This window comes from Callorhinchus milii, unplaced genomic scaffold (genome assembly GCF_018977255.1).
Source record: "Callorhinchus milii isolate IMCB2004 unplaced genomic scaffold, IMCB_Cmil_1.0 Scaffold2, whole genome shotgun sequence".
Classification (NCBI taxonomy): domain Eukaryota; kingdom Metazoa; phylum Chordata; class Chondrichthyes; order Chimaeriformes; family Callorhinchidae; genus Callorhinchus; species Callorhinchus milii.
The window spans coordinates 669558-690450 of record NW_024704743.1 but is presented as its reverse complement, the minus strand read 5'-3'; the positions used below and the strand labels follow the sequence as shown (position 1 = coordinate 690450).

At 51.4% G+C, this 20893-nt stretch overlaps 2 protein-coding genes across 2 annotated transcripts in view; one reads left to right on the top strand and one right to left on the bottom strand.

Moving 5' to 3' along the window:
- Window positions 1-933: 933 nt before the first annotated feature.
- acaa1 (acetyl-CoA acyltransferase 1) lies at window positions 934-9608 on the top strand. The gene is made up of 13 exons (XM_042332121.1): window positions 934-1080; window positions 1669-1836; window positions 2850-2943; window positions 3526-3583; window positions 3832-3911; window positions 4609-4651; window positions 5208-5315; window positions 5750-5830; window positions 6317-6507; window positions 7329-7508; window positions 8364-8419; window positions 8878-9023; window positions 9385-9608. Exons 2-13 carry the CDS (start codon window positions 1681-1683, stop codon window positions 9458-9460), a joined length of 1269 nt encoding a protein of 422 aa, XP_042188055.1. The 5' UTR covers window positions 934-1080; window positions 1669-1680; the 3' UTR covers window positions 9461-9608.
- A 1462-nt stretch (window positions 9609-11070) lies between these two features.
- The window catches only part of dlec1 (DLEC1 cilia and flagella associated protein), a 58671-nt gene continuing 48848 nt past the window's right edge, over window positions 11071-20893 (bottom strand). Inside the window, exons 27-40 of the mRNA XM_042346911.1 lie at window positions 20085-20161; window positions 19264-19415; window positions 18806-18921; window positions 18025-18095; window positions 17483-17703; window positions 16716-16850; window positions 16206-16328; window positions 15615-15709; window positions 14938-15037; window positions 13963-14142; window positions 13373-13528; window positions 12246-12399; window positions 11959-12082; window positions 11071-11328 (exon numbers count right to left, since the gene is read on the bottom strand). Of these exons, the coding sequence (XP_042202845.1) occupies window positions 11205-11328; window positions 11959-12082; window positions 12246-12399; window positions 13373-13528; window positions 13963-14142; window positions 14938-15037; window positions 15615-15709; window positions 16206-16328; window positions 16716-16850; window positions 17483-17703; window positions 18025-18095; window positions 18806-18921; window positions 19264-19415; window positions 20085-20161 (1828 nt within the window). The 3' untranslated portion in view covers window positions 11071-11204. The remainder of the gene's footprint in view (window positions 11329-11958; window positions 12083-12245; window positions 12400-13372; window positions 13529-13962; window positions 14143-14937; window positions 15038-15614; window positions 15710-16205; window positions 16329-16715; window positions 16851-17482; window positions 17704-18024; window positions 18096-18805; window positions 18922-19263; window positions 19416-20084; window positions 20162-20893) is intronic.

Sequence of the window (20893 nt, the reverse complement as noted above, 5' to 3'; positions counted from 1 at the left end):
GAACTGACCTAAAGGCTCCCAATCTTACGGCGGTCAACTCGAGACGCGGAGACCGTGGGAGTTGGTGAGGAGCAGATGCGACACTGGTCAACGCTTAATGATCACCAAAAATTAGGTTCTCCCACGAAGTACACAGTCAATTTACTTCACGGTATATTCGAGCCGTAAAGAGCTCTTCCAAATGCAATGATTATTATTAAGTTACCAGCGCGTCGGGATCTCCCAAAGTCCCCTCACCTTCAATACCCCCCCACCCCGTTCGATTGCGCCTTCAATCAACTCCCACACCCACTGATCCCAACCACCAGCTCAGCGGGACCCCCTGACTAGCGCCTCGGGACGTCCTGATGTGAAGGGCGCTATGTGCAGATATAATTTGTTGTTGAAGTGCTTTGCGATGTCCTGACGTGGAAGGGCGCTGTGCTACGCGCGGAGATTATTTCGTCCGTTATCAACAGCCCTTGGGACCGACGGTCGCGCCGAGTGAGCACGTCTCCTTGCTCCGCGCGCCTCCCTTCGTTAGCCCAGAGAGTTGGTAGGTTGGTCGGTTGGTTCGCTGTTCGGGGAATGGCGGATCGCTTTCCGAGGCCATAGTTGGGTAAATAATAATAATAATAATTTGGGGCGCTCCGTGCACAACTGGCTGCCGTGTTCCTGCCCACAGAATACGCAGTCGATTCCCTTCAGAGTATGTTCTGCGTACGTCTCGAGAGAGAGAGAGAGCTTCGCAAACCTGTCGGGTTTGTCAATAATAATTAATAATAATAATAATAATAATAACGCTGGCGTCTCCGAGAGCCTTCTCAAAGCCCTTCGCGGGACACTCCGTAAAGTGAATCGACTGTGTGTTTTGAGGCACGTGGTTCAGACAGGATTGCAAAGGGGAGGAGGAGGAGGGGGGATGGGGGGAGGAGGAGGGGGATGGGGGGGAGGAGGCAGTGCGGCCGACCGGCTGTTGTTTGCAGTACTTGGCAGTAGCCGCTTGCCATACAGGAGCTGCTTTTCACGTCACGAAGGGAGGAGGGCTGATCCTCAGCGCAGACGCGGTGGCCGAGAGCATCCGGACAGAGGTGTCGCCCGGTGAGCTGAGCTGAGCTGAGGGAGGGGTCGGTGGTCCCCTCCGGTCCCTCCGCAGAGTGGCCACGTTGCGTTCGTGCCGCTGCTGTGATTGCACGTTATTAAATATAATAATTAATGAATACTGTCTGCGTTCGACCCGGTGTCCTCATCCCGCCATCGGGACGTCTCCCAAGCGCTTGGCAGGACACGTTCCCCCCCACCACCCCACCCCCCCCCCCCCCCACCACACACACACACATACACACATACACACAATTTATCGAACCGTTTATTACCCCCCGGAAAAGCCATCGGTCAATCGATTAACAATGTGTGTGTGTGTCGGGGGGGGGGGGTGCGGTACGCTGCTGTGCGCAATTGGCTGCCGCGTTTCGCCCACACTATATACACAGTCACTACACTCTACAGTATGTCCTGACGTGATAAGGCGCCGAATCAAACGCAAGGATTATTATTAATATGAAGATTAAATTGTAACAGTGATTGAAACGCGACGTGTTGTAACGATGCAATGTGACTCCCCACCTCCCACCCCCCCCACTCCCCCACCCCCCACCCCCCCCCCACCCACAAAAAAAACATCCACAGGAATCCCAGGAAATGAAGAGGGTGAAAATAATCTTCGGTCACTTGGCTTCGGGCTCCGGGCCGGAGCGGAGTGCCTGCCGAGCCGGGCAGCCCGACAGCCCCCAGGACGTGGTGGTGGTACACGGCTTGAGGACACCCATAGGGAGAGCCAAGCGAGGGTGCTTCAAGGTGAATCCGGGGCACAGCGCGGAGGGCAGGAGGGAGACAGAGGGCTCTGCGTGGTGTGTGGTGACGTGGCCGACATGGGGGTCACTGACCCCCTCTTGTGTGTTTGTGTGTGTGTGTGCTTGTATATATGTGCGTGTGTGTGTGCGCGCTTGTATATGTGTGTGTGTGTGACCTTGTACATATGTGTGTGCGTGTGTGCTTGTATATATGTGCGTGTGTGTGTGCGCGCTTGTATATGTGTGTGTGTGTGACCTTGTATATATGTGTGTGCGTGTGTGCTTGTATATATGTGCGTGTGTGTGTGCGCGCTTGTATATGTGTGTGTGTACTTGTATATATGTGTGTGCGTGTGTGCTTGTATATATGTGTGTGCGCGTGCGCTTGTATATATGTGTATGTGCTTGTGTATGTGTGTGTGTGTGCACATGTTTGTGTGTGTGTGTATATATATGCGTCTTATCACGCCTTCGAGACGTCTCAAAGCGCTTCACGGAATATACCTTAAAGTGTAGTGACTACGTATTTTGTGGGCGAAACGCAGCAGGCCATTTGCGCACAGCAACGACGTCCCCAGAAACAGTCGAGTGACTCAGTGACCAAATTAATATCATTATTATTATTATTTTTAAGGGATTTTTTTTTTACTCCGGAAATCCGCCTGCTTGTCGTCCTTCCCGACTCTTCCCCCCACCCCCACCCCCCACCCCCAGCGAGCCGCAGATCACTCAGCACCCCGCAGCCCGTGTCCTCCCCCTTCACACCCCCAGCCCTCGCCCTCGCCCGGCTCCGCTGTCTCCCCAACCACAGAATACACAGTCGATTCCACGTGTCAGGGAGTTCCGTTAAGCGCTTTGAGACGTTCTCGAAGGTGTGACAAGGCGCCGTATCAAATGCAAGGATTATTATTATTATTATTATTATGGTTCACGCACACGCGCACGCACACGCACACACACACACACAGATCTTGCTGCCGGGACGGAGGGTGACCGGGTCTCGTTTCATTGCTGTAGGGCACTACACCCGATGAGCTGTTGGCCACTGTCATGGCAGCGGTACTGAGAGATGTCAACCTGAGCCCACACCACCTCGGCGACATCTGTGTTGGTAACTGTGCTGCGTGTCTACGGACTGAGCCTGTATTGATGATTGGGGGGGAGGAACGGCGGGGGGCGGGTGGGGGGGAAGGAATCATTAGTGAAGACGCCAACGGGCAGCTTACGCGGAAACTTCTCGTGGTGTCTGTGTAGCGAACAGCGTACAAACTGTCAAGTGAATCACTGTGGAGTGCGGAGATTTCGTAAAGGATTTTTTTTTTTCCGGGGTGAAAAGACAAGAATCCCTTTAAAAATATTATTAATAGCAATAAGGTCACTCAATCCTCGACTGTTTGCGGGAACGCCTCCGCGCGCAATTGGTTGCCCCGTTTCGCCCACAAAAATACAACACAGTCTCAAAGCGCTTTGCGGCGTATGCGTTAAGCGTAGTGACTGTATGTTTTTGCGGGCGGCCAACTGCGGTGAGATTATAACACCCGGCCCACGCTACGGAAATCGCCGATAATTCATCGCCTCTATTGAAACCTCCCGCTTGACCTTCTCCGCTCTCTGGGGGAAACAATCCCGAACCTCCGCGGTTTCAGCCAAGTGCAGCCGCCAAATGTTAAGCGGACCTCTTGCCTTTCCGTAGGGAACGTGCTGCAGCCTGGAGCGGGAGCTTTCATGGCGAGAGTGGCTCAGTTTCTCAGGTATTTATCAGCGAGAGCGTGAGAGAGAGAGAGAGCGTGAGAGAGAGCGTGAGAGAGAGCGAGAGCGAGAGAGAGAGCGCATTCCATCCCGACAATGATCTATCTCTGGGATTTTCCGGCTCGGAATCCACAGCTCGGTTTGGATATTTTTAAGCAACGGCGATGGGTTTCTCCGTGCGTCAGACACGAACCCACCCCCACCCCCCCCACCCCCCGAAAAAGAAATATATACGTTTCTCTCTTCTCAGTGGCATTCCAGAGACTGTCCCCCTCAGCTGCGTGAACAGGCAATGCTCATCCGGGTTACAGGCCTTCATCAACATAGCAGGTGAGTGGCTGTGTGCGTGTGTGGGGTGGGGTGGGGTGGGGGGAGCAGTGAGGCCTGACCCAGCGCCTTATCACGTCACAAAGCGCTGCACAGGATACGCCGTGAAGCGTAGTGACTGTGTATTTTGTGGGCGAAAGGCGGCGGCCGATTGCGTGTCCCCCACAAACAGCCGTGACCAGATTATTCAGTATTATTATTATTATTATCTTTTTTGGAGGAATTGGGCTCCACCACCAACAAATTATTATTATTATTATTATTTTTCGGGGTGGGGGAGGGATTATTACCCCCGGAAAACCGATCCTACTTCCTGCTGGGCAAACAGAGGCGTGTGTGTGTGCGTGTGCGCGTGTGCGCGGAGTGAGGAAGCTCGCCGAAGAATTGAACCCGGATCCTCTCGCTTGCTAATGGGCTCACCCTGGGGGAGGGGGAGGGTGGGGGGGGATCTGATGTGCAGTGCAGTCACTAAGTGGGTGGGAGACCTGAACGTTGAATGGGGGAGAGGGGGGGAGGAGAGAGGAGCGGGTGTGGAGTCAGTGAGAGGTGACCTGGGCGGACAGTGAGGGAGGGAGTGATGTGCGCTGGTGGGGAAGTGGGGGTTCAGTGTGTTTGGTGGGGGCGTGGGTTGATCTCGGGGTGGTAACGGGGGGGGTGGGGGGTGGTAATTAAATTCACACAGCTCCTCGCTCCATTTCAGGAGGTATTAGGAACGGGTCCTATGATCTCGGACTGGCCTGTGGGTAAGTAAGTCAAGAACTATAAGCAACGCTTTGGAAGCACAATCTGGTTCCACATCCTATTATATCCCTTCTTCTCCCCTTCCCCCCCACCCAACACACCCCACCCCACCCCCGTAGACAACTGCTGATGCCCCCACAAACAGCCACGGGGTGAGTGACCAATGTTATCTGGCGAATTGTCAACCAGAGAGAAGGAACTTCCTTGAATTTAACGTCCACCTCAATGGACATAGTCCTCCCTCTGCCTTGCTCCCCTCCCTCCCCCCTTTTCGGGTCGCGCCTGAAGACCTTTCTCTTCGATGGTACTTACAGTCACCTCTCCCTCCTCCCACCACCCCACTCCCCCCCCCGCAGCTCGGTGTCAGGCTCCGCTCGACTGGCCCCGGCCTCCTGTTTACCCCCGAATCTCTGGAACTCTCTCCCCCAATCCCTCCGCCTCGTCCCTCCCTCTCAGACTCGGACGCCCTGAGCCGCTCTGGGACGCCACACAGCACAGGGGTGGTTGGTGGGGGGGGGGGAGGGAGGCCGCGGTGACTGATGTCGGGTTGTGTTGTAGGGTCGAGAGCATGAGCCTCCGTAGCGCAGGTGATCCTTCCAGCCTCGGGGACGTCAGTGACCGGATGATGGAGCACGAGAAAGCCAGGCAGTGTCTCATCCCCATGGGGTAACGCCCTCTCTGTCAGGGGTCCTGGGTTTTACGGGTGGGAGGGGGAAATAATGATAATAATAATAATAAAATAATCCTTGCATTTGAAGCAACGCCTCATCACATCTTCGAGACGTCTCGAAGCTCTTCGAGGGATACGCTGTCACGTGTAGTGACCGTGCGTCTTGTGCGCAAAATGTATAATCGTGTGACAGTTAGCCCGAGGACTGCAAACCGGGGTGGTGTGGGTGAAGGGGGCGGGGGGCGTTGGTGTGGGAGAAGCGAGAGTGAGGGGTGGGGGGGGGAATGTGGGGGAAGGGGGCGGGGAGCGAAGGAGGAGGTGGGGGTGTGAGCGGGGGAGAGGGGTCTGGGGGGTCTGAGGGAGGAGTGGGGTGTCTCAGACTCTGACCTGGTCCTACCCCCCCCCCTCTCTCTCTCTTTCTCTCACGCAGGTTGACCTCGGAGAATGTGGCCGAACAGTTTGGAATTTCCAGGGAACGTCAAGACGCCTTCGCTCTGACTTCCCACCAGAAGTAAACATCTCGGGATCGGAATCTCTCGGGAATGGGGTCGGCAACAGGAAACGGGGGTGGGGTTGAGGAAGGGGGGAGAAGGTTATCACAAAAGAAGGAACCTCCTTCAGACTGTGTGGAAACCGCCCCCACCCCCAGAGGATAGAGTTCAAGATTCTCGTCCTTGCCCTCAAAGCCTTCCAAGGCCTTGTTCCTCTGTGACCCACTGACCCCATATCAACCTGTCCACCTCCCCCCCCCAACCCCCCGCCCCCACACCCGCTCTCATACACCATCTACACATCTACCCCAACTTTCTCCGTCGATCTGTCTGGGTCTCTTTCTCTGTCTCACCGTGTGTGACTCTCTTCTCTCTCACACTCTCTACCTCTTGATCTCTTCGCCCGCCCCCCCTGCTCCCCCCCCCACCCGACCTCTCTCGTTAGACGGTCCAACGTTGGGGAGGAGAGAAGAGTTGACAGGATTTTTGTTTTGGATTAAACCCAGGGCAGCTCGTGCCCAGAAGGAGGGCCTGTTTGAGGTGGAGATGGTTCCGGTGACCACCGTTGTCTCGGGCAAGACGGGTAGTTCCCAGCCCCTCACCGTGACCCGGGACGAGGGGGTGAGGCCTAGCACCTCGCTGGAGGGGCTCCGCAAACTGGCGCCCGCGTTCAAGGAGAACGGCACGACCACCGCAGGTCTGGCACTGACCACCCACACTCCTCTCACGTGCAGAGCCCTTGGGATGTCCTCCCCACATTTGAGTGCAAAAGCAAGGAAGTTCCTCTAAGCCTCTATAAGTCAGTGGTTGGGTCTCAGCTGGGGTATTGTGTCCAATTCTGGGCACCATACTTTAGGAAGGATGTCAAGGCCTTGTATAGGGTGATTTAGAAGATTTACCTGAATGGTACCAGGGATGAGGAACTTTAGTTACGTGGCGAGACTGGAGAAACTGGGATGGTTCTCCTCAGAGCAGAGAAGGTTAAGGAGAGATTTAATAGAGGCGTTCAAAATTATGAGGGGTTTTGATAAAGAGTAGATGGGGAGAAACTGTTTCCGCTGGCAGATGGGTCGGTAACCAGGGGACATAGATTTAAGATAATTGGCAAAAGAATTAGAGGAGATGAGGGGAATGTTTTTTTTACACAGTGTTGTTATGGTTTGGAATGCAGTGCCTGAAAGGGGGGGGGGGGGGGGGAACGATCAATATCAACTCTCAAAAGGTACTTGAAAAGGAAAATTGAGAGCTCCCAAAGCGCAGAGGTTAGAGCCCTCGCCTCGCAAGCGAGAGGACCCGGGTTCGACTCCCGGGCGGGGCGAAATGTTGGCCAAGTTTCCTTACTCCAGGCTCGTGCCTCTGCTTTCCCAGCAGTAACCTGCGAACCAAGGAAACTTGCCTAAGGTTTGGCCCCGTCCCGGAATCGAACCCGGGTCCTCTCGCTTGCGAGGCGAGGAGCTCTAAGCGCTGAGCCGCAGGTCTGACCTGGCCGCTAAGCGCTGTGTTTTTGACACTCTGAAGGAAACTCAAGCCAAGTGAGCGATGGGGCAGCTGCGGTGCTGGTCGCCCAACGTAGCAAGGCTGTGGAGTTGGGGCTGCCGGTGTTGGGGGTTCTCCGCTCCTACGCCGTGGTGGGAGTTCCGCCGGACATCATGGGAGTCGGACCGGCTTACGCCATCCCAGCAGCGCTGGAGAAAGCGGGTAAGATGGGGCTCGCTCTCCTTCTAGCACCAATCCGTGGAGCCCTGAGGCTCAGCGGTTAGAGCGCTCTCGCCTCGCAAGCGAGAGGACCCGGGTTCGATTCCCGGCCGGGCTGGTCAGGGCGAAACCTTGGGTAAGTTTCCTTACTCTGCGCGCACACACACATGCGCACACATACACACACACACACACACGCACACACACACACACACACCCGTGTTTGCCCAGCAGTAAGTAAGAACCCGGGTTGCTGGTCGATTGGCTGATCGTTTTTCCGGGGGTAATAATCCCTTTATAAAATTAATAATAATATTACTAATAAATTGGACACTGCAATCCACGGCTGTTTGTGGGGGACGTCGCTGCGCGCAATTGGCTGCCGCGTTTCGCCCACAAAACACACAGTCACTGCACTGTACAAGTGCATCCCGTGAAGCGCTTTGAGACGTCTCGAAGACGTGATGAGGCGCTGTATCAAATGCGAGGATTATTACTATGATGATTGTTATTACTGCCCTCTTCCCCTGCCAAGAGGGAACTGACAGACACCGAGTCAGGAAGCCCTAAGGGCTCTGCGACTCTAACCTGCGTGAGGGGCGTTATACACAGAGTGACCAAAAAAAGGCGCCGTACCATTACAATGTCGAATAAGTCTTAAAGAAACGATGATTTTTTTTTGTTTCTTTTAGGTATTCGGGTCGATATCAGGACTTTTTGGTCGCCCTGTAAATGCAAGTTGTTGTAGTTTTCCCTACGCGTTTAAGGAAGGGGTTTAAGACTCGAAAAGGGATCGATAAACAGGTCGTTTCGAACGGAACTAACTGTTTTTTTGGCTCCCGTTTCCTCCAACTCCAGGTCTGACCGTAGATGACATTGAGGTGTTTGAAATAAATGAGGCTTTTGCCAGCCAGGTAAGAAGAGGCTTTATACAAGGCGCTGCTTGATTAGAAAAGACGCACGGGATTAGTATTTACTCACCGTGCTGTTGTGTTTGCCCCCACCCTCTGGAACTCCGTCCGACATTCCCTTCACCTCGTCCCCCTTCCCTTGCCTCCAAGGGTCTCCTCTTCGACCGTCACCCTCCTACCCTCTCTCCCCTCCCCGATCCCAAACCACCTCCCCCCCCCCACCCCACCCCCCACCCCCCCCGACCTCCGCTAGGATAGTCATCAGTTTTGCTATCTGAAATCCGACAAGTGGGTTGGAGCTCTCACTAGCCGGACGGCAGGTATAATAATAATAATAATAACACTTGCATTTGATATGGCACCTTATCACGTCTTCAAGACGTCTCAAAGCGCTTCACAGGACCCACTGTAAAGTGAATTGACGGTGTCTTGTGACCTCCGTGGCTTCCTCCTTCTCGCAGGCTCTGTATTGTGTTGAGAAACTGAACATTCCTCTGGAGAAAGTGAACCCTAACGGTGGAGCCATCGCCCTGGGACATCCCCTGGGCTGTACAGGAGCGAGGCAGATCATCACCCTGCTGAATGAACTCAAACGCAGGGGCAAGAGGTCAGTGAGTGGCTCCGGAAATAATATTAGCGCCCCTAATCTCTGGAACTCTTTCCCTCGACTAACTCCCGTTTCCTCCCGTCTTCGAGTCAGCCTTAAAACCTAAACTAACTCTGGAACGCTCTTCCTCAATCCCTCCGCCTCGCCTGCCCCTTCCCGCCGCCATCTTCAGAAGACCTTCCTCTTCGGACCGGGCTTACGGTCACCTCCCCTTCCCCCCCCCCCCCCCCACCTCCGCCACTGTCAAGCGCTCTGGGGCACTCCCTGTGTGGGGTTTGGGTGGGGGGGGGGCGCTGTGTAAACACAAGTTGTTGTTGGTTCATGACTTGTGGTGTGTCTGTGTGTGTGTGTTGGATTTCAGAGCTTATGGAGTGGTGTCGATGTGTATCGGGACGGGGATGGGAGCTGCAGCCGTCTTTGAATACCCAGGACACTGAAAAGGAATAAGCCCAAGGCCAGTGAGGGGGGAAAAGAGGGTGTCCCCAAAAGAGTTAACATACTAACTTTCAAAGGTTAAGGGAATTGGACAACGGTTTCAAAAAGGAAAACCTTGCAGGGCTATGGGGTAAGAGCGGGGGAGTGGGGACTAGTTGGGGAAAGAGCGGGAGAGTGGGGACTAGTTGGGGTAAGAGCGGGAGAGTGGGGACTAGTTGGGGTAAGAGCGGGGGAGTGGGGACTAGTTGGGGTAAGAGCGGGAGAGTGGGGACTAGTTGGGGTAAGAGCGGGGGAGTGGGGGACTAGTTGGGGAAAGAGCGGGAGAGTGGGGACTAGTTGGGGTAAGAGTGGGGGAGTGGGACTCCCCCGTTGGTAGCTCTTACGAAGAGTCGGCACAGGCACGATGGGCCGAATGGCCTCCTTCTGTGCTGTAAGGTTCTATGTTTCTATAACACTGGATCCCTCCGAATTGTCCCCTTCAGCCACTACCCCCCGAAACTATCTCACTCAATCCCTCCGCTTTACCCCCTCCCTCTCTCCCCACTGTCATATCCCGTCTGAAGACCTTTTTGATTGTGCTTCCGGTCACCAACCCCCCTCCGTCTCCCCCTGGATTTGATCTCATCCTCTCCGGAACCCCCACCCCACCCAACCCCACCGTCCCGTTCCCCCCACCAACCCCACCAACCCCACCCCCATCACAGCATCCACAACTGCTGTTCAGACAAGTGTCCTTTTTAACCTGTCCCAGTCGTTAATTACCCTCTGGGTAAAATAAATACTTTCCTGGTTTCTGTCCTGAACAAAGAAGGCCTTTCAGCCATTTTGATGATAATAATAATAGTAATAATCTTTGTAACTGATGTAGTGAATTGACTGTATGTTTTTGAAGGAGACCCCTCAGCCTGGGTGAGCTCACGTTGCCTTTCCTGTGCCCCCTGCGGTGTCCTGCGGGTTCTGCTGTGTTAAGATTTTGGAAATATTAATGCGATTTTAATATAGAAACGGAGATTTTTTTTAAAAAGGAGCATCAATCATGAAGTTCATAATAATAAATAATTAATAATAATACTAATAATCCTTGGATTTAGTATCTCAAAGCGCTTCACAGAATATACCGTGAAGCGAATCGACTGTGTGGTGTGTGGGCGAAACGCGGCAGCCAATCGCGCACAGCAGCGTTCCCCCACAAACAGCCGTGGATTGAGCGACCAAATTGATAATAATGATAATCCTGGCGTTTGATTACAGAGCCTTGTCGTGAAGTTGAGATGTCACAAAGTGCTTCACAGAACGTACTGTATATTTTGTGGACCATAATTATTAATATTTTTCGGAGGGTGTAATACCCCTGGACAGCGATCCTCCAGTTGACTAACCACCTGCTGACTAGGTTCCCACTTACCGCTTGGCACACAGAGGCGTGTGCGCGCGGGTGCGCGTGTGGAGTAAGGAAAACCCTGTCCAAGGTTTTTGCCCTGGCGGCCGGGAATCGAACCCGGGTCCTCTCGCCCGCCCGCTCGCTCGCTGGGCGTGTTCTGTCAGCTTCTGTAAGAGGTGGAAACGCTCGGTAGGGCCGGGCTGAGAATTTATAAATAAAATACGAGAGGTCTAACGTTTCAAAACTTTATTCCCCAGTCTGATATCTGTGTAGCTGCAGTGGCTCTGAAACCTCGACTCTCTTAACTATTGTTCTGGATATTGTCGCGCTCGATTGATTGCCGTGTGAGCTCCCGGCTCCGGGAGTCACGGGGTACAGAAGGCCTCGTATCTTCCGTCATACGAGCCGCTGCCGCTGACTGACAGGGTGTGTGGGTTCTCCCCCAATAGGCCTCGCACGAGGACATTTATGCTGTACTCCTGACTGTCTCTGCAGTGGACAAGAAACAGGGTGATGTTAGTTACTGCGCGGGGAGAGGGGGAGCGAGGGGGGGGGGGGGGGGTGTTGGGAAGCTGATGGTAGATCCCCTCACACACACACTGGCTGAGGGGATGGTTAGAGAACCTCACGCTCACACCATGACTGTGGGAGGAAGGTTGATGATGATAATAGTATAATAATAATCCCTGCATTTGATGTCGCGTCTTATCACGTCTTCGAGACGTCTCAAAGCGCTTCACAGAATATACTGTAAAGTGAATTGAGTGTATATTTTGTGGGTGAAACGCAGACAATTGCACACAGCAGTGTCCCCATAACCCATGTCCCCATGGGTTGAGTGACCAAATTATTCTTATTTGTTTATTTGATCCCGTCACACAGATTGGCTTAGATGGTGGTTCCAGCCGTGAACACGAGCTCAAACAACAGCTTTAATTTATACGGCGCCCTTCACATCGGGAGGACGTCCCAAGGCGCTGGACAGTCAGGGGCTTGCACCCGAGCTGGGAGGGTTGGGATCAGGGTGGGGGTCGGTTGGTGAACGAAGGCGCGGTCGAAGAGACGGTTCGGTATTCCAAAGGGGATGGGGGGCAGAGAGGGAGATGATGACCCACTCACTTGGCGGTGAAGTTGATCTGAAGCACGGATCTTGTGCTGATCAGTGAGTTGACCCGGGGGTTTATCATCCCGCTGCGGGGCGACAACTCAAACGCATCCCGATCACTGTAGTATTTGGACTTATCTGTGGAGAAAGAGGCGGTTCAGACACTCAGCGACTCTACCCCCAAACTTTGAAAATCTATCCCACAGTCCACAGTCCCACTGCTCTAACCACTGAGCTACAGGACTAATACTCTGGAGCGGGAGTAAGCTTGGTGAGCTGAAGGTAGGCCCGTGGTCCTTACCGAAGCTTGCTGTCCAGAAGCTCTTGGACGCGGTGTTATTGATGAGGAAGACCTCCTTGATTCTGGTCTGCCCTACCAGGCAGATGCCGAAGTCAATGTCATCGCAGGAGAGCTCAAAGCCGGGCACAGACACATAACCGTAGAGAGGGATCGTCTACAGAGAAGAGACTACGTCAATCTGAGCTCAGGATTCCTTGCATTTGATACAGTGGCTCATCACGTCTTCGAGACGTCTCAAAGCGCTTCACGGAATACACTGGTAAAGTGAGTTGACCGTAGATTTTGTGGGCGGAAAGCGGCAGCCAATTTGTGCGCAGCAGAGCATCCCCAAAAACAACCATAGATCGAGTGACCAAATTATTATTATTATTTTATTCTGAAGGGATTATTAGCCCCGGAAAAGGGCTTCGGCTCATCTCAAGGACGTGGGTTTATTACGGAGATACTGTGATATCCAACAGCAGAGGGTGCTGTGGATGGAGATGACGAAACCTGGTTCAAAGCCAATTTTTTTGAATAAATAGAGAATTTGCATTTTTATAGCGTTCTATCTCACTGTAAAACATCCAGCAGCACTTGACAGGCAAATTATAAGCGTATCTCTGTGGGCAAATGGGGCTGACACCTTCAGCAGCACATAGACGCCATCAATAGCCCTGGAATGTTGGTCAGGACATCAGGAGAAACTCAACTATCTTAACCAAAGGACCTTCGATACCTGTCTGAAAAACAGGCAGACGGTCCTTTGGCAATGGTTTAACATCTCATCCCCAAAGTGTGAGCCTGTGCTTGGCGTTTGAATTTAAGCCGCAACTTAGGGCTTGAACCTAAAATAACAATAATAATAATAATAATAATAATAATCCTTGCTTTTGATACAGCGCCTCATCATGTCATTGATTGCGCTTCAGGGACTGTACTGTAAAGCGAATTCACAGTATATTTTGTGGACGAAACGCAGCAGCCAATTGAGAGCACAGCGGATCCCATTGAGTGACCTAATTATTTATTTGTTTGTCGATTTATTTGAAGGGGTTATTATCCCTGGAAAGCGATCTGCGTATGAAAGAATGAAGCAGGAAAAAGGCTCTATGAATACTCTCCGTCACTCCCTCCCTCCCGATTACCTGTGAGGACTTGTTGCTATACTCAATTATCAGCTCTTGAGTGTATTTCAGGTATCGGTCTTTGTTAGCAGACTCGATGAACTCTACCTCCACCCTCTGCGCATCTGGTGACTCCTGATCCAGCATATCCAGAGCAGTGCAGAAACCCACCGTAACCTGCAGTGCAATACAATTTACATTTAGAGGGAAAACTTCAGCACCACAACAACTTACATTTACATAGCGCCCTTCAGGCAGGATAATAACAATGATGATAATCCCCGCCTTTGACACGGGGCCTTATCACGCCTTCGAGACATCTCAAAGCGCTTCACAGGATGTACTGTCAAGTGAATCGACTGTGTTATTTTCTGAGCGAAACGCGGCAGCCGATTGCGCACAGCAGCGTCCCCACAAACAGCCGTGGGTTGAAGTGACCGACTTATTATTATGCTTTTTGAAGACGTTATTGCCGCCGCCCCCCCAACCCCGGAAAAAAGCGAATCAACTTAACAACCGGGTTCCTACATACTACGTGCGGAGTAAGGAAACTTCACCCCAGTCGGTCCTCTCGCTTGCGAGGCGAACAAGCCAACCGCTGCGCTACTTACCAGCATGTAGTTCTGTGCGAGGAGCACTAGGGTTTTAGAAGCGTCGTTCTTGGAGGATTTATTCAAGAGGTCCACTTTGATGACCCGGAAAGGCCGCCACACCAGCAGTTTGAAGTGCAGAGGGATCTCGGTGCTGTTGATCAACTTCATGCTGATGAGCTTTATATGTTCCTTCATGATCTTGGATTGGGGTGGTGGGGGGGTGGTGGGGAGAGGAGAGAGGGGGGGGGGGACACAGAGAGAGAGAGAGAGAGAGAGAGAGAGGCAGGAAGGAACAAAGGGAAATCACAAGATTACAAGATTGCTTTGGATAAAGAAGGACCTTATCTTTCAACCCACCACTGTTTGTGGGACATTGCTGTGCGCAATTGGCTGCCGCATTTCGTCCACAAATATACAGTCAATTCACTTTACAGTGTATCCTGTGAAGCGCTTTGAGACGTCTCGAGGACGTGAAAAGCGGTATATAAAATGCAAGGATTATTATTATTTATACCACGTAGAACACAGTCACTCCACTTTACAGAAAATCCTTCGAAACACTTTGAGACGTCCTCACAAAATACTTCTTGTTGCCCGCCCTCGAAATTGTCCTTTGCTACCCTGAAGCTATAATAATAATCATTGCATGTAGCGCTTCACAGATTATACTGTAAAGTGAATTGACTGTATATTGGCAGTTAATTGCACACAGCAGCGTCCCACAAACAGTCATGGATTGAGTGACCAATTTTTTTGGAGAGCTGTGGGAGGGGATTATTACCCCCGGAAAGCGATCCACCGATCGACTAACAACCGCAGGATCAGGGGAGAGAGTGCCAGAGTTTCAGGGTGGAGTGGAGGGGAGCAGCTGGAATAATGGTAGTGAGTAGTTAAGCCAGTGTCTTGTGATCAGGAGTTTACTGTTGTTGTACGAGTGCTATATAAATTGCTTGTTGCTAAAGGTCTGTAAACCCCACTGGATGTTTTGCTGACCTCTCCGTCCATTCCGTGTGGTACTAAATCGCTGGCAGCGGAGTAAAACACCAGCTTCTTGTCATCCTCCATATCCTTGTCGTCAATTTCCAATAACAACCTGATCCAGGGGGGAAACGGAGAGAGAGTGAGTTCATTGACTTGATGTAGCGCCTTTTTCAGAGGCACTAGGAGTAAAGAAACTTGCCCAATGCTTTGCCCTCCCTGGGAATCAAACCCAGGTCCTCTCGTTTGAGCGGTGAGCGCTCTCGCACCTCCCTACCTATCTGAATCTCTTAGCCCACCCCCTGCTCCCCCATCTGCTGCCTCCGCTCGGCTGGATCTGGCCTCCTGTTTGTCCCTCGTCCCCTCCGCTCCACCATCGGGGGCCGTGCCTTCAGCCGCTACGCTCCAAAACTCTGTAACTCTCTCCCTCAATCCCCCCGCCTCGCCCCCTCCTTCCCCACCTTCAAAACCTGCCTAAAGACCTTCCTTTTTGATCGTGTTTACTGTCACCTCCCCCCTCTCCCTCTCCCCTGACTCCCCATGTGAGAGGCGCTATTTAATGCAAGTTGTTGTTGTTGAGACCATGAAGACTACACAGGGTTGAGGAAGCGAGAAAGACCACAAAAGAAATAGAGCACAAAATATACCCCACTCCCCCCCCACCCCCCCCCCACCCCGGGCGCAATACTCACATCGCAGGCTTTACAAACGCATGTAAGTTCAGATGTAAAGGCTGCATGTCATAGCCATCCATCCGCTCCACCTTCCCAGGGATCTCCAGTGCATCCTGCAAAAGGAGGCGATAGCCTTTGAATAAAGCTCTCGAGGTTGCTGGTGGTCCGAGGCCGGACAAGCAGTGGGAAAGCTTGGCCAGACAGCGCTCTCGATGGCCGAGCTGTGTGTGGGTTTAGCTGGTTAGACTCCAGCAGTTACCCCAACGCACACTCTGGGCTCTAACCACCCCCCCCACCCCCCACAAGCCTTGGCTCTCGGCAACCTGCGCCTAATACTCTCCGGAATTAGGTAAGGGGGGGGGCGTCCCTCCAAGGAGAGAGAGAGAGAGAGAGAGCGCATTCCATTCCAACAATCTTATCTCTGGGATTTCCATGTGTAGTTGGGAGACGGGGAATTCTCAGCTGAGGTTTGGAGACCCTTAAGCAACGGTGATGGGTTTACACGTGTGTCAGACACCCGGCTGAGCAGAGAAAAAACGAGGGACTATCGGGTGAATGAGATCAAATGGGCCTTTTTTGATCTAAACTGATCTTGTGATCTTGCCTTACCTCACTGTCCAAAGACATAAAGCCCTGGGCAAAGCTGTCACACTCTTTTTCCATAATAAGGTCAGTGAGCTGGAGTGGGGTGAAAGAGACATTAACAGCCGCGGATCTTTTTGCAGGCACCACCTAGAAGCAGAGGATAAAACTCATTGAATACAAAACTCACCTGGTCATGTGGGCAAGTAGTCTTAAGGACATCTGAAGTAAAAATAATAACAATAATCATCATATCTCATCGATGGGGGCAGGGAATAATAGTAGATAATAATCTCTTATCACTTTGTTTAGACATCTCAAAGCGCTTCACAGAATATACTGTATATTTTGTGGGAAAAAAGCGGCAGCTAATTGCACACAGTTGTGGAGTGAGTGATCAAATTATTATTGGTAGTAGTATTGATTTTGGAAGGGTTTATTACCCCTGGAAAAGTGATTCCCCCCATCGATTAACAGCCAGGTTCCTGCTTACTGCGAGGTAAACAGAGGCCTATGTTTTTGTCGTCCACTACTTACCACCTGCCTTGGCGTTATGGCGTAGGGGTAGTCCGACAACACCCCCTCATGAGGACGTAGTGTCAACAAGATGAGATCCTCGATAAACGTTTTCTCTTTCTCCTCCTCTTCCTCCACCTCCTCCTCCTCATCTTCCTAGAAGCGGTAACATATCACTTAAAGCTCAGTAACAAATGACACTTAGCGCCCTTCACATCCCAGGGTGATGGACAATCTGGCGTGTTGGACCCGAGCTGGGAGAAGGGGAGGAGGGCAGAGGAAGTGGGGAGGGCGGCCGAAGGCACAATCGAAGAGGAAGGTCTTCAGAAGGGATTTGAAGTCGGCAAGAGGGGGAGGGATTGTGGGATAGAGTTCCAGAGGGTGGGCACAGAAATGCTGAATGCCCGACTGCCAATGGTGGGGCGGGAAGTGCGGGGGACCTGAAACAGCCGGTGTCCATCGAACACCAGCACATGCTCCTTGTGAGAGACGAACGAAAGAGTCTGATCAGATCAAAACTGGTAAGTGCGGTGGCCGTTTTTGGTTGGCAAACACAGAAACCATTTTGCGCACAGCAAACATGGAGTCCTGTAGCTCAGGGGTTAGAGCACTAGGCTCAAGTGAGAGGACCGGGGTTCGATTCCCGGGCAGTGGGAAATGTTGGGTAAGTTTCCTTACTCCACACACACACGCCTCTTTTTACCAGTAGTTTGGTCTGTAAACGGTCAGCCTCCAGGACAATCAATGCCACAGAACAGCCGACTGTAAACACAAGTTGAAGTCCTTACATGTTCGTCTTCCTGTAGGGCAGAGGAGCTGGAACTGGAATTGTTGGGAATGGCATTCCAGTCCACCTGGTGCACAGGCTTAATCTCTGGGGGCTTTCTTGCAATGAATTCGTTGCCTTCGACGTCCTTCAGTGGGAATTTCTCTCCATATGAAACAAACAAGTCTAGCAAGTGCAAGTCAGGTAAACCACGGTTGTACATCTCCCAGTCTAAGCGGATGTCTGAAATAAAGAAAGGCCGTCAAAGCGGATCTAATAATAATAATAATAATAACCCTTACATTTGATACAGCGCCTTATCGCGTCTTCTAGACGTCTCAGAACGCTTCACAGGAGACATTGTAAAGTGTATGTTTTGTGGGAAAAAAAGGCAGCCAATTGCGCAATTCTGCGCAATCTTAAATTTTGAGAGTTGAGATGAAGAACATGAGGATTTTCTGCCCCCGACTGTCAGATTATACAGTGTTGACGTTGTGTTAGACAATCGAGGTTGGGTGACCATCAGGACAATCAGCAAGACCAACCCGTCACGAGGAAGCTTACCAAAGGGGGTTGTGTTGATGATGTCTACGGGGAGAGAGACCATGTCACCTCCGAAGGTGTGAGTCCCGAACCTGCAACAGGAAACATGAAATGTCACTTCACATGGACTGAAGTAAAGCGATAGTTACAGACTAGAACAGAACCATAATAATAATAATAATATTCCTTGCATTTTGATATAGCGCTTTTCACGTCTTCTTGACGTCTGAAAGCGCTTCACAGAATAGACTGTAAAGTGAATTGACTGTATATTTGTGGGCGAAACACGGCAGCCAATTGCACACAGCAGCGTCCCACAAACAGTCAAGGATTTGAAATGACCAATTTTTTTCTTGAGGGATTATTATGAGGAGTGTGGAGTAAGGAAACTTGCCCAAGGTTTCAACCTGCCAACCCAGGTCTCTCGCTTGCAAAGCGAGTGCTCTAACCAGTGAGCTACAGGACTCCTCATTGAGGCTTACAGCACAGAAGGAGGCCATTCGGCCCATCATGCCGGTGCCAGTCCCCTGGAAGAGCTACCCAATCAGTCCTGCTCCCCCTCTCTTTCCCCATATCCTTGCAAGTCTTTCCTTTTCAAGTTGCTATCCAATTCCCTTTTGAAAGTTGTTATTGAATCTGTTTCCACCGGCCCTTACAGGCCATGCGCTCCAGACCGTAACGAAGACTCTCTGGCCAAAACAATTTCTCCTCGTCTCCCCTCTGGTTCTTTTGCCAATGATCTTGAACCTATGTCCCCTGGTTACCGAACCACCTGTCACCCTCTGGTTCCCTGTCCTTTTACCTTATTGTGGGTGGCTGTTTCTCAATGTCTTTCTGTGCTCCTAACCTCTTGAAATAGAGTGGGACACCTTTAATAGACAGCTCGATGTTGATGTACGCGGGATCCAGATTTCCGACCTGAGAGAACAGAGAAATATTAATATATTAATATTAGAGAGGAGATGAAGAGGATTGTTTTTACGCAGAGAGTCATTACGGAGTGGAATGCACTGCCTGAAAGGACGGTGGAAGCAGATTCAATAACATTCAATAGAATTTGCTGTATTTGCTCATCGGGCAATGAAGTTGGGAAATGCTTTGTGGTCCGCGGGAACGGCGGTCGGATCACCCCGCCCGAAATGAAGCTGAATTGCAGTGCAACTACTTGGGACATCAATTTGGCAGTGTCTCTCTGCCTCAATCCCACTTCACGTTATCGATAGGCAAGTGCCTTGAGAGAGAAAAAGGAAAAGCACAAACTTGGCAGACGAGACGGTCGTGATAGTTGCCCCACATGTTGTTAAAGGCCGTGACTTTGATGATCCGCCGCTGGAAAGGGCCCAGAGTTCCTGTTGTCGGATTGACCTCAAAGGATACTCCTTTGGAATGGGCCAGCATCATATCCAAGTGTTCTGTGGGAGGGCGGGAGGCACAAAGCGTTAGTAAATCCAGGCAGCAAAGCGAGATAAATTGCATGTGTTGCTTCACGCACAAGCTCAAAACATAATACAATCGCACCTGGGTACGAGGGGGCGAAATCTTAGGCAGCTTTCCTTACTCCACATGCCTCTCTTTACCTAGCAGTGAGTAGGAACCCGGTTGCTAGTCGATTGGCAGATTACTTTGGGGGTAATAATGGTCACTCGATCCACGACTGTTTGTGGGACCCTGCTGCCACGTTTTGCCCACAAAATACACAGTCACTACACTTTACAGTATAATCTGTGAAGCACTTTGAGATGTATCGAAGACATAATAAGGCGGTGTATCAAATGCCAAACGCCCTGTAAAGCACTTTGCGCTCATATCTTTGTCCCCTTTGTTAGGCTCTTCAACTGTCCCTGCTCAGGACGAACTCTTTGAAGTTCTTTGGTTCAGCTCATCCCTCCAGAACACCCACCCTATCATCCTCCCATCGCAGCATTAAAATGCTTTTTTAAATTGAGTCCCAGGGTCCTGGCCTCATCTGCTTTATAATAACTTTGCTTCCAGTGTTACCAAAGGGGAATAAAACGCCGTCCACAGAGTCAAATTGTTCTACAGGTCAACACGTTTGTGTAGTGAGATTCGGATGTTCTTACCGCTTTCCAATCGACGCTTTGACTTGCTGGGACCCTTGGTCAGATTGACTGTTTTCTTCAGCAAGGTGGTTCTGGGGCTTCCAGATAACAACAATAACAACTGGTATTTATCCAGTGCCTTTCACACAGTGTGAACATAACATCTCAAAGCGCTTGCAAAACATCACCGATTAGAAACGAAGTTCCATATAACTACATCCATCATTAGGACTGTACACCACTGAAAGAGGCCGTTGAGCCTAACTTGTCCAGTGTTTATACTCAACATGAGCCTCCGCTCATCCTGAATTGATGAGGTAAATTTGCAAAATGAATCAGGATAACAACAAGTCACATTACACAGTGCCCCTGAGGTGTGAGAAGACGTCCCAAGGCTCTGGACAATCAGGGTTGCGATCAGGGATGGGTGGAAGGCAGGGAGGGCAGGGAGGGTGACCGAAGGCGCGGTCGAAGAGGAGGGTCTTTAGAATTTTGAACGAGGCAAGGGAAGGTGCGAGGCGCAGGGACTGTGGGATGGAGTTCCAAAGGCAGAAAGGCTGAAGATCTGAATGCTAATGAAGTTCTGATGAAGAACCCAATTGATCTCAGCTTTTAGGAACACCAACCAACTGTTCTCCTATCACAGGATTAAGCTAGGTTTTTTACAAGGTCAAGATCACACAAGAGTAAGCAAGATCACAAAATAGGTTTGAATGAAGAAGATCCTTCAGCCCATTTGAGATCTCGTGCACTTGCCTCAACTGTCTTTCCTGGTAATGGTTCCTGGCGTCTGTCTTGAAGTTGAACTTTGCAACTCTGAACCCTCTCCC

Bases quoted from the DNA above. Each gene is read 5' to 3' on its own strand.
- acaa1 (XM_042332121.1), top strand. From the start codon at position 1,681: ATGAAGAGGGTGAAAATAATCTTCGGTCACTTGGCTTCGGGCTCCGGG. The intron at 4,652-5,207 runs GTAAGTAAGTCA...GTTGTGTTGTAG, and splicing joins GATCTCGGACTGGCCTGTGG to GGTCGAGAGCATGAGCCTCC. The intron at 9,024-9,384 runs GTCAGTGAGTGG...GTTGGATTTCAG, and splicing joins CTCAAACGCAGGGGCAAGAG to AGCTTATGGAGTGGTGTCGA.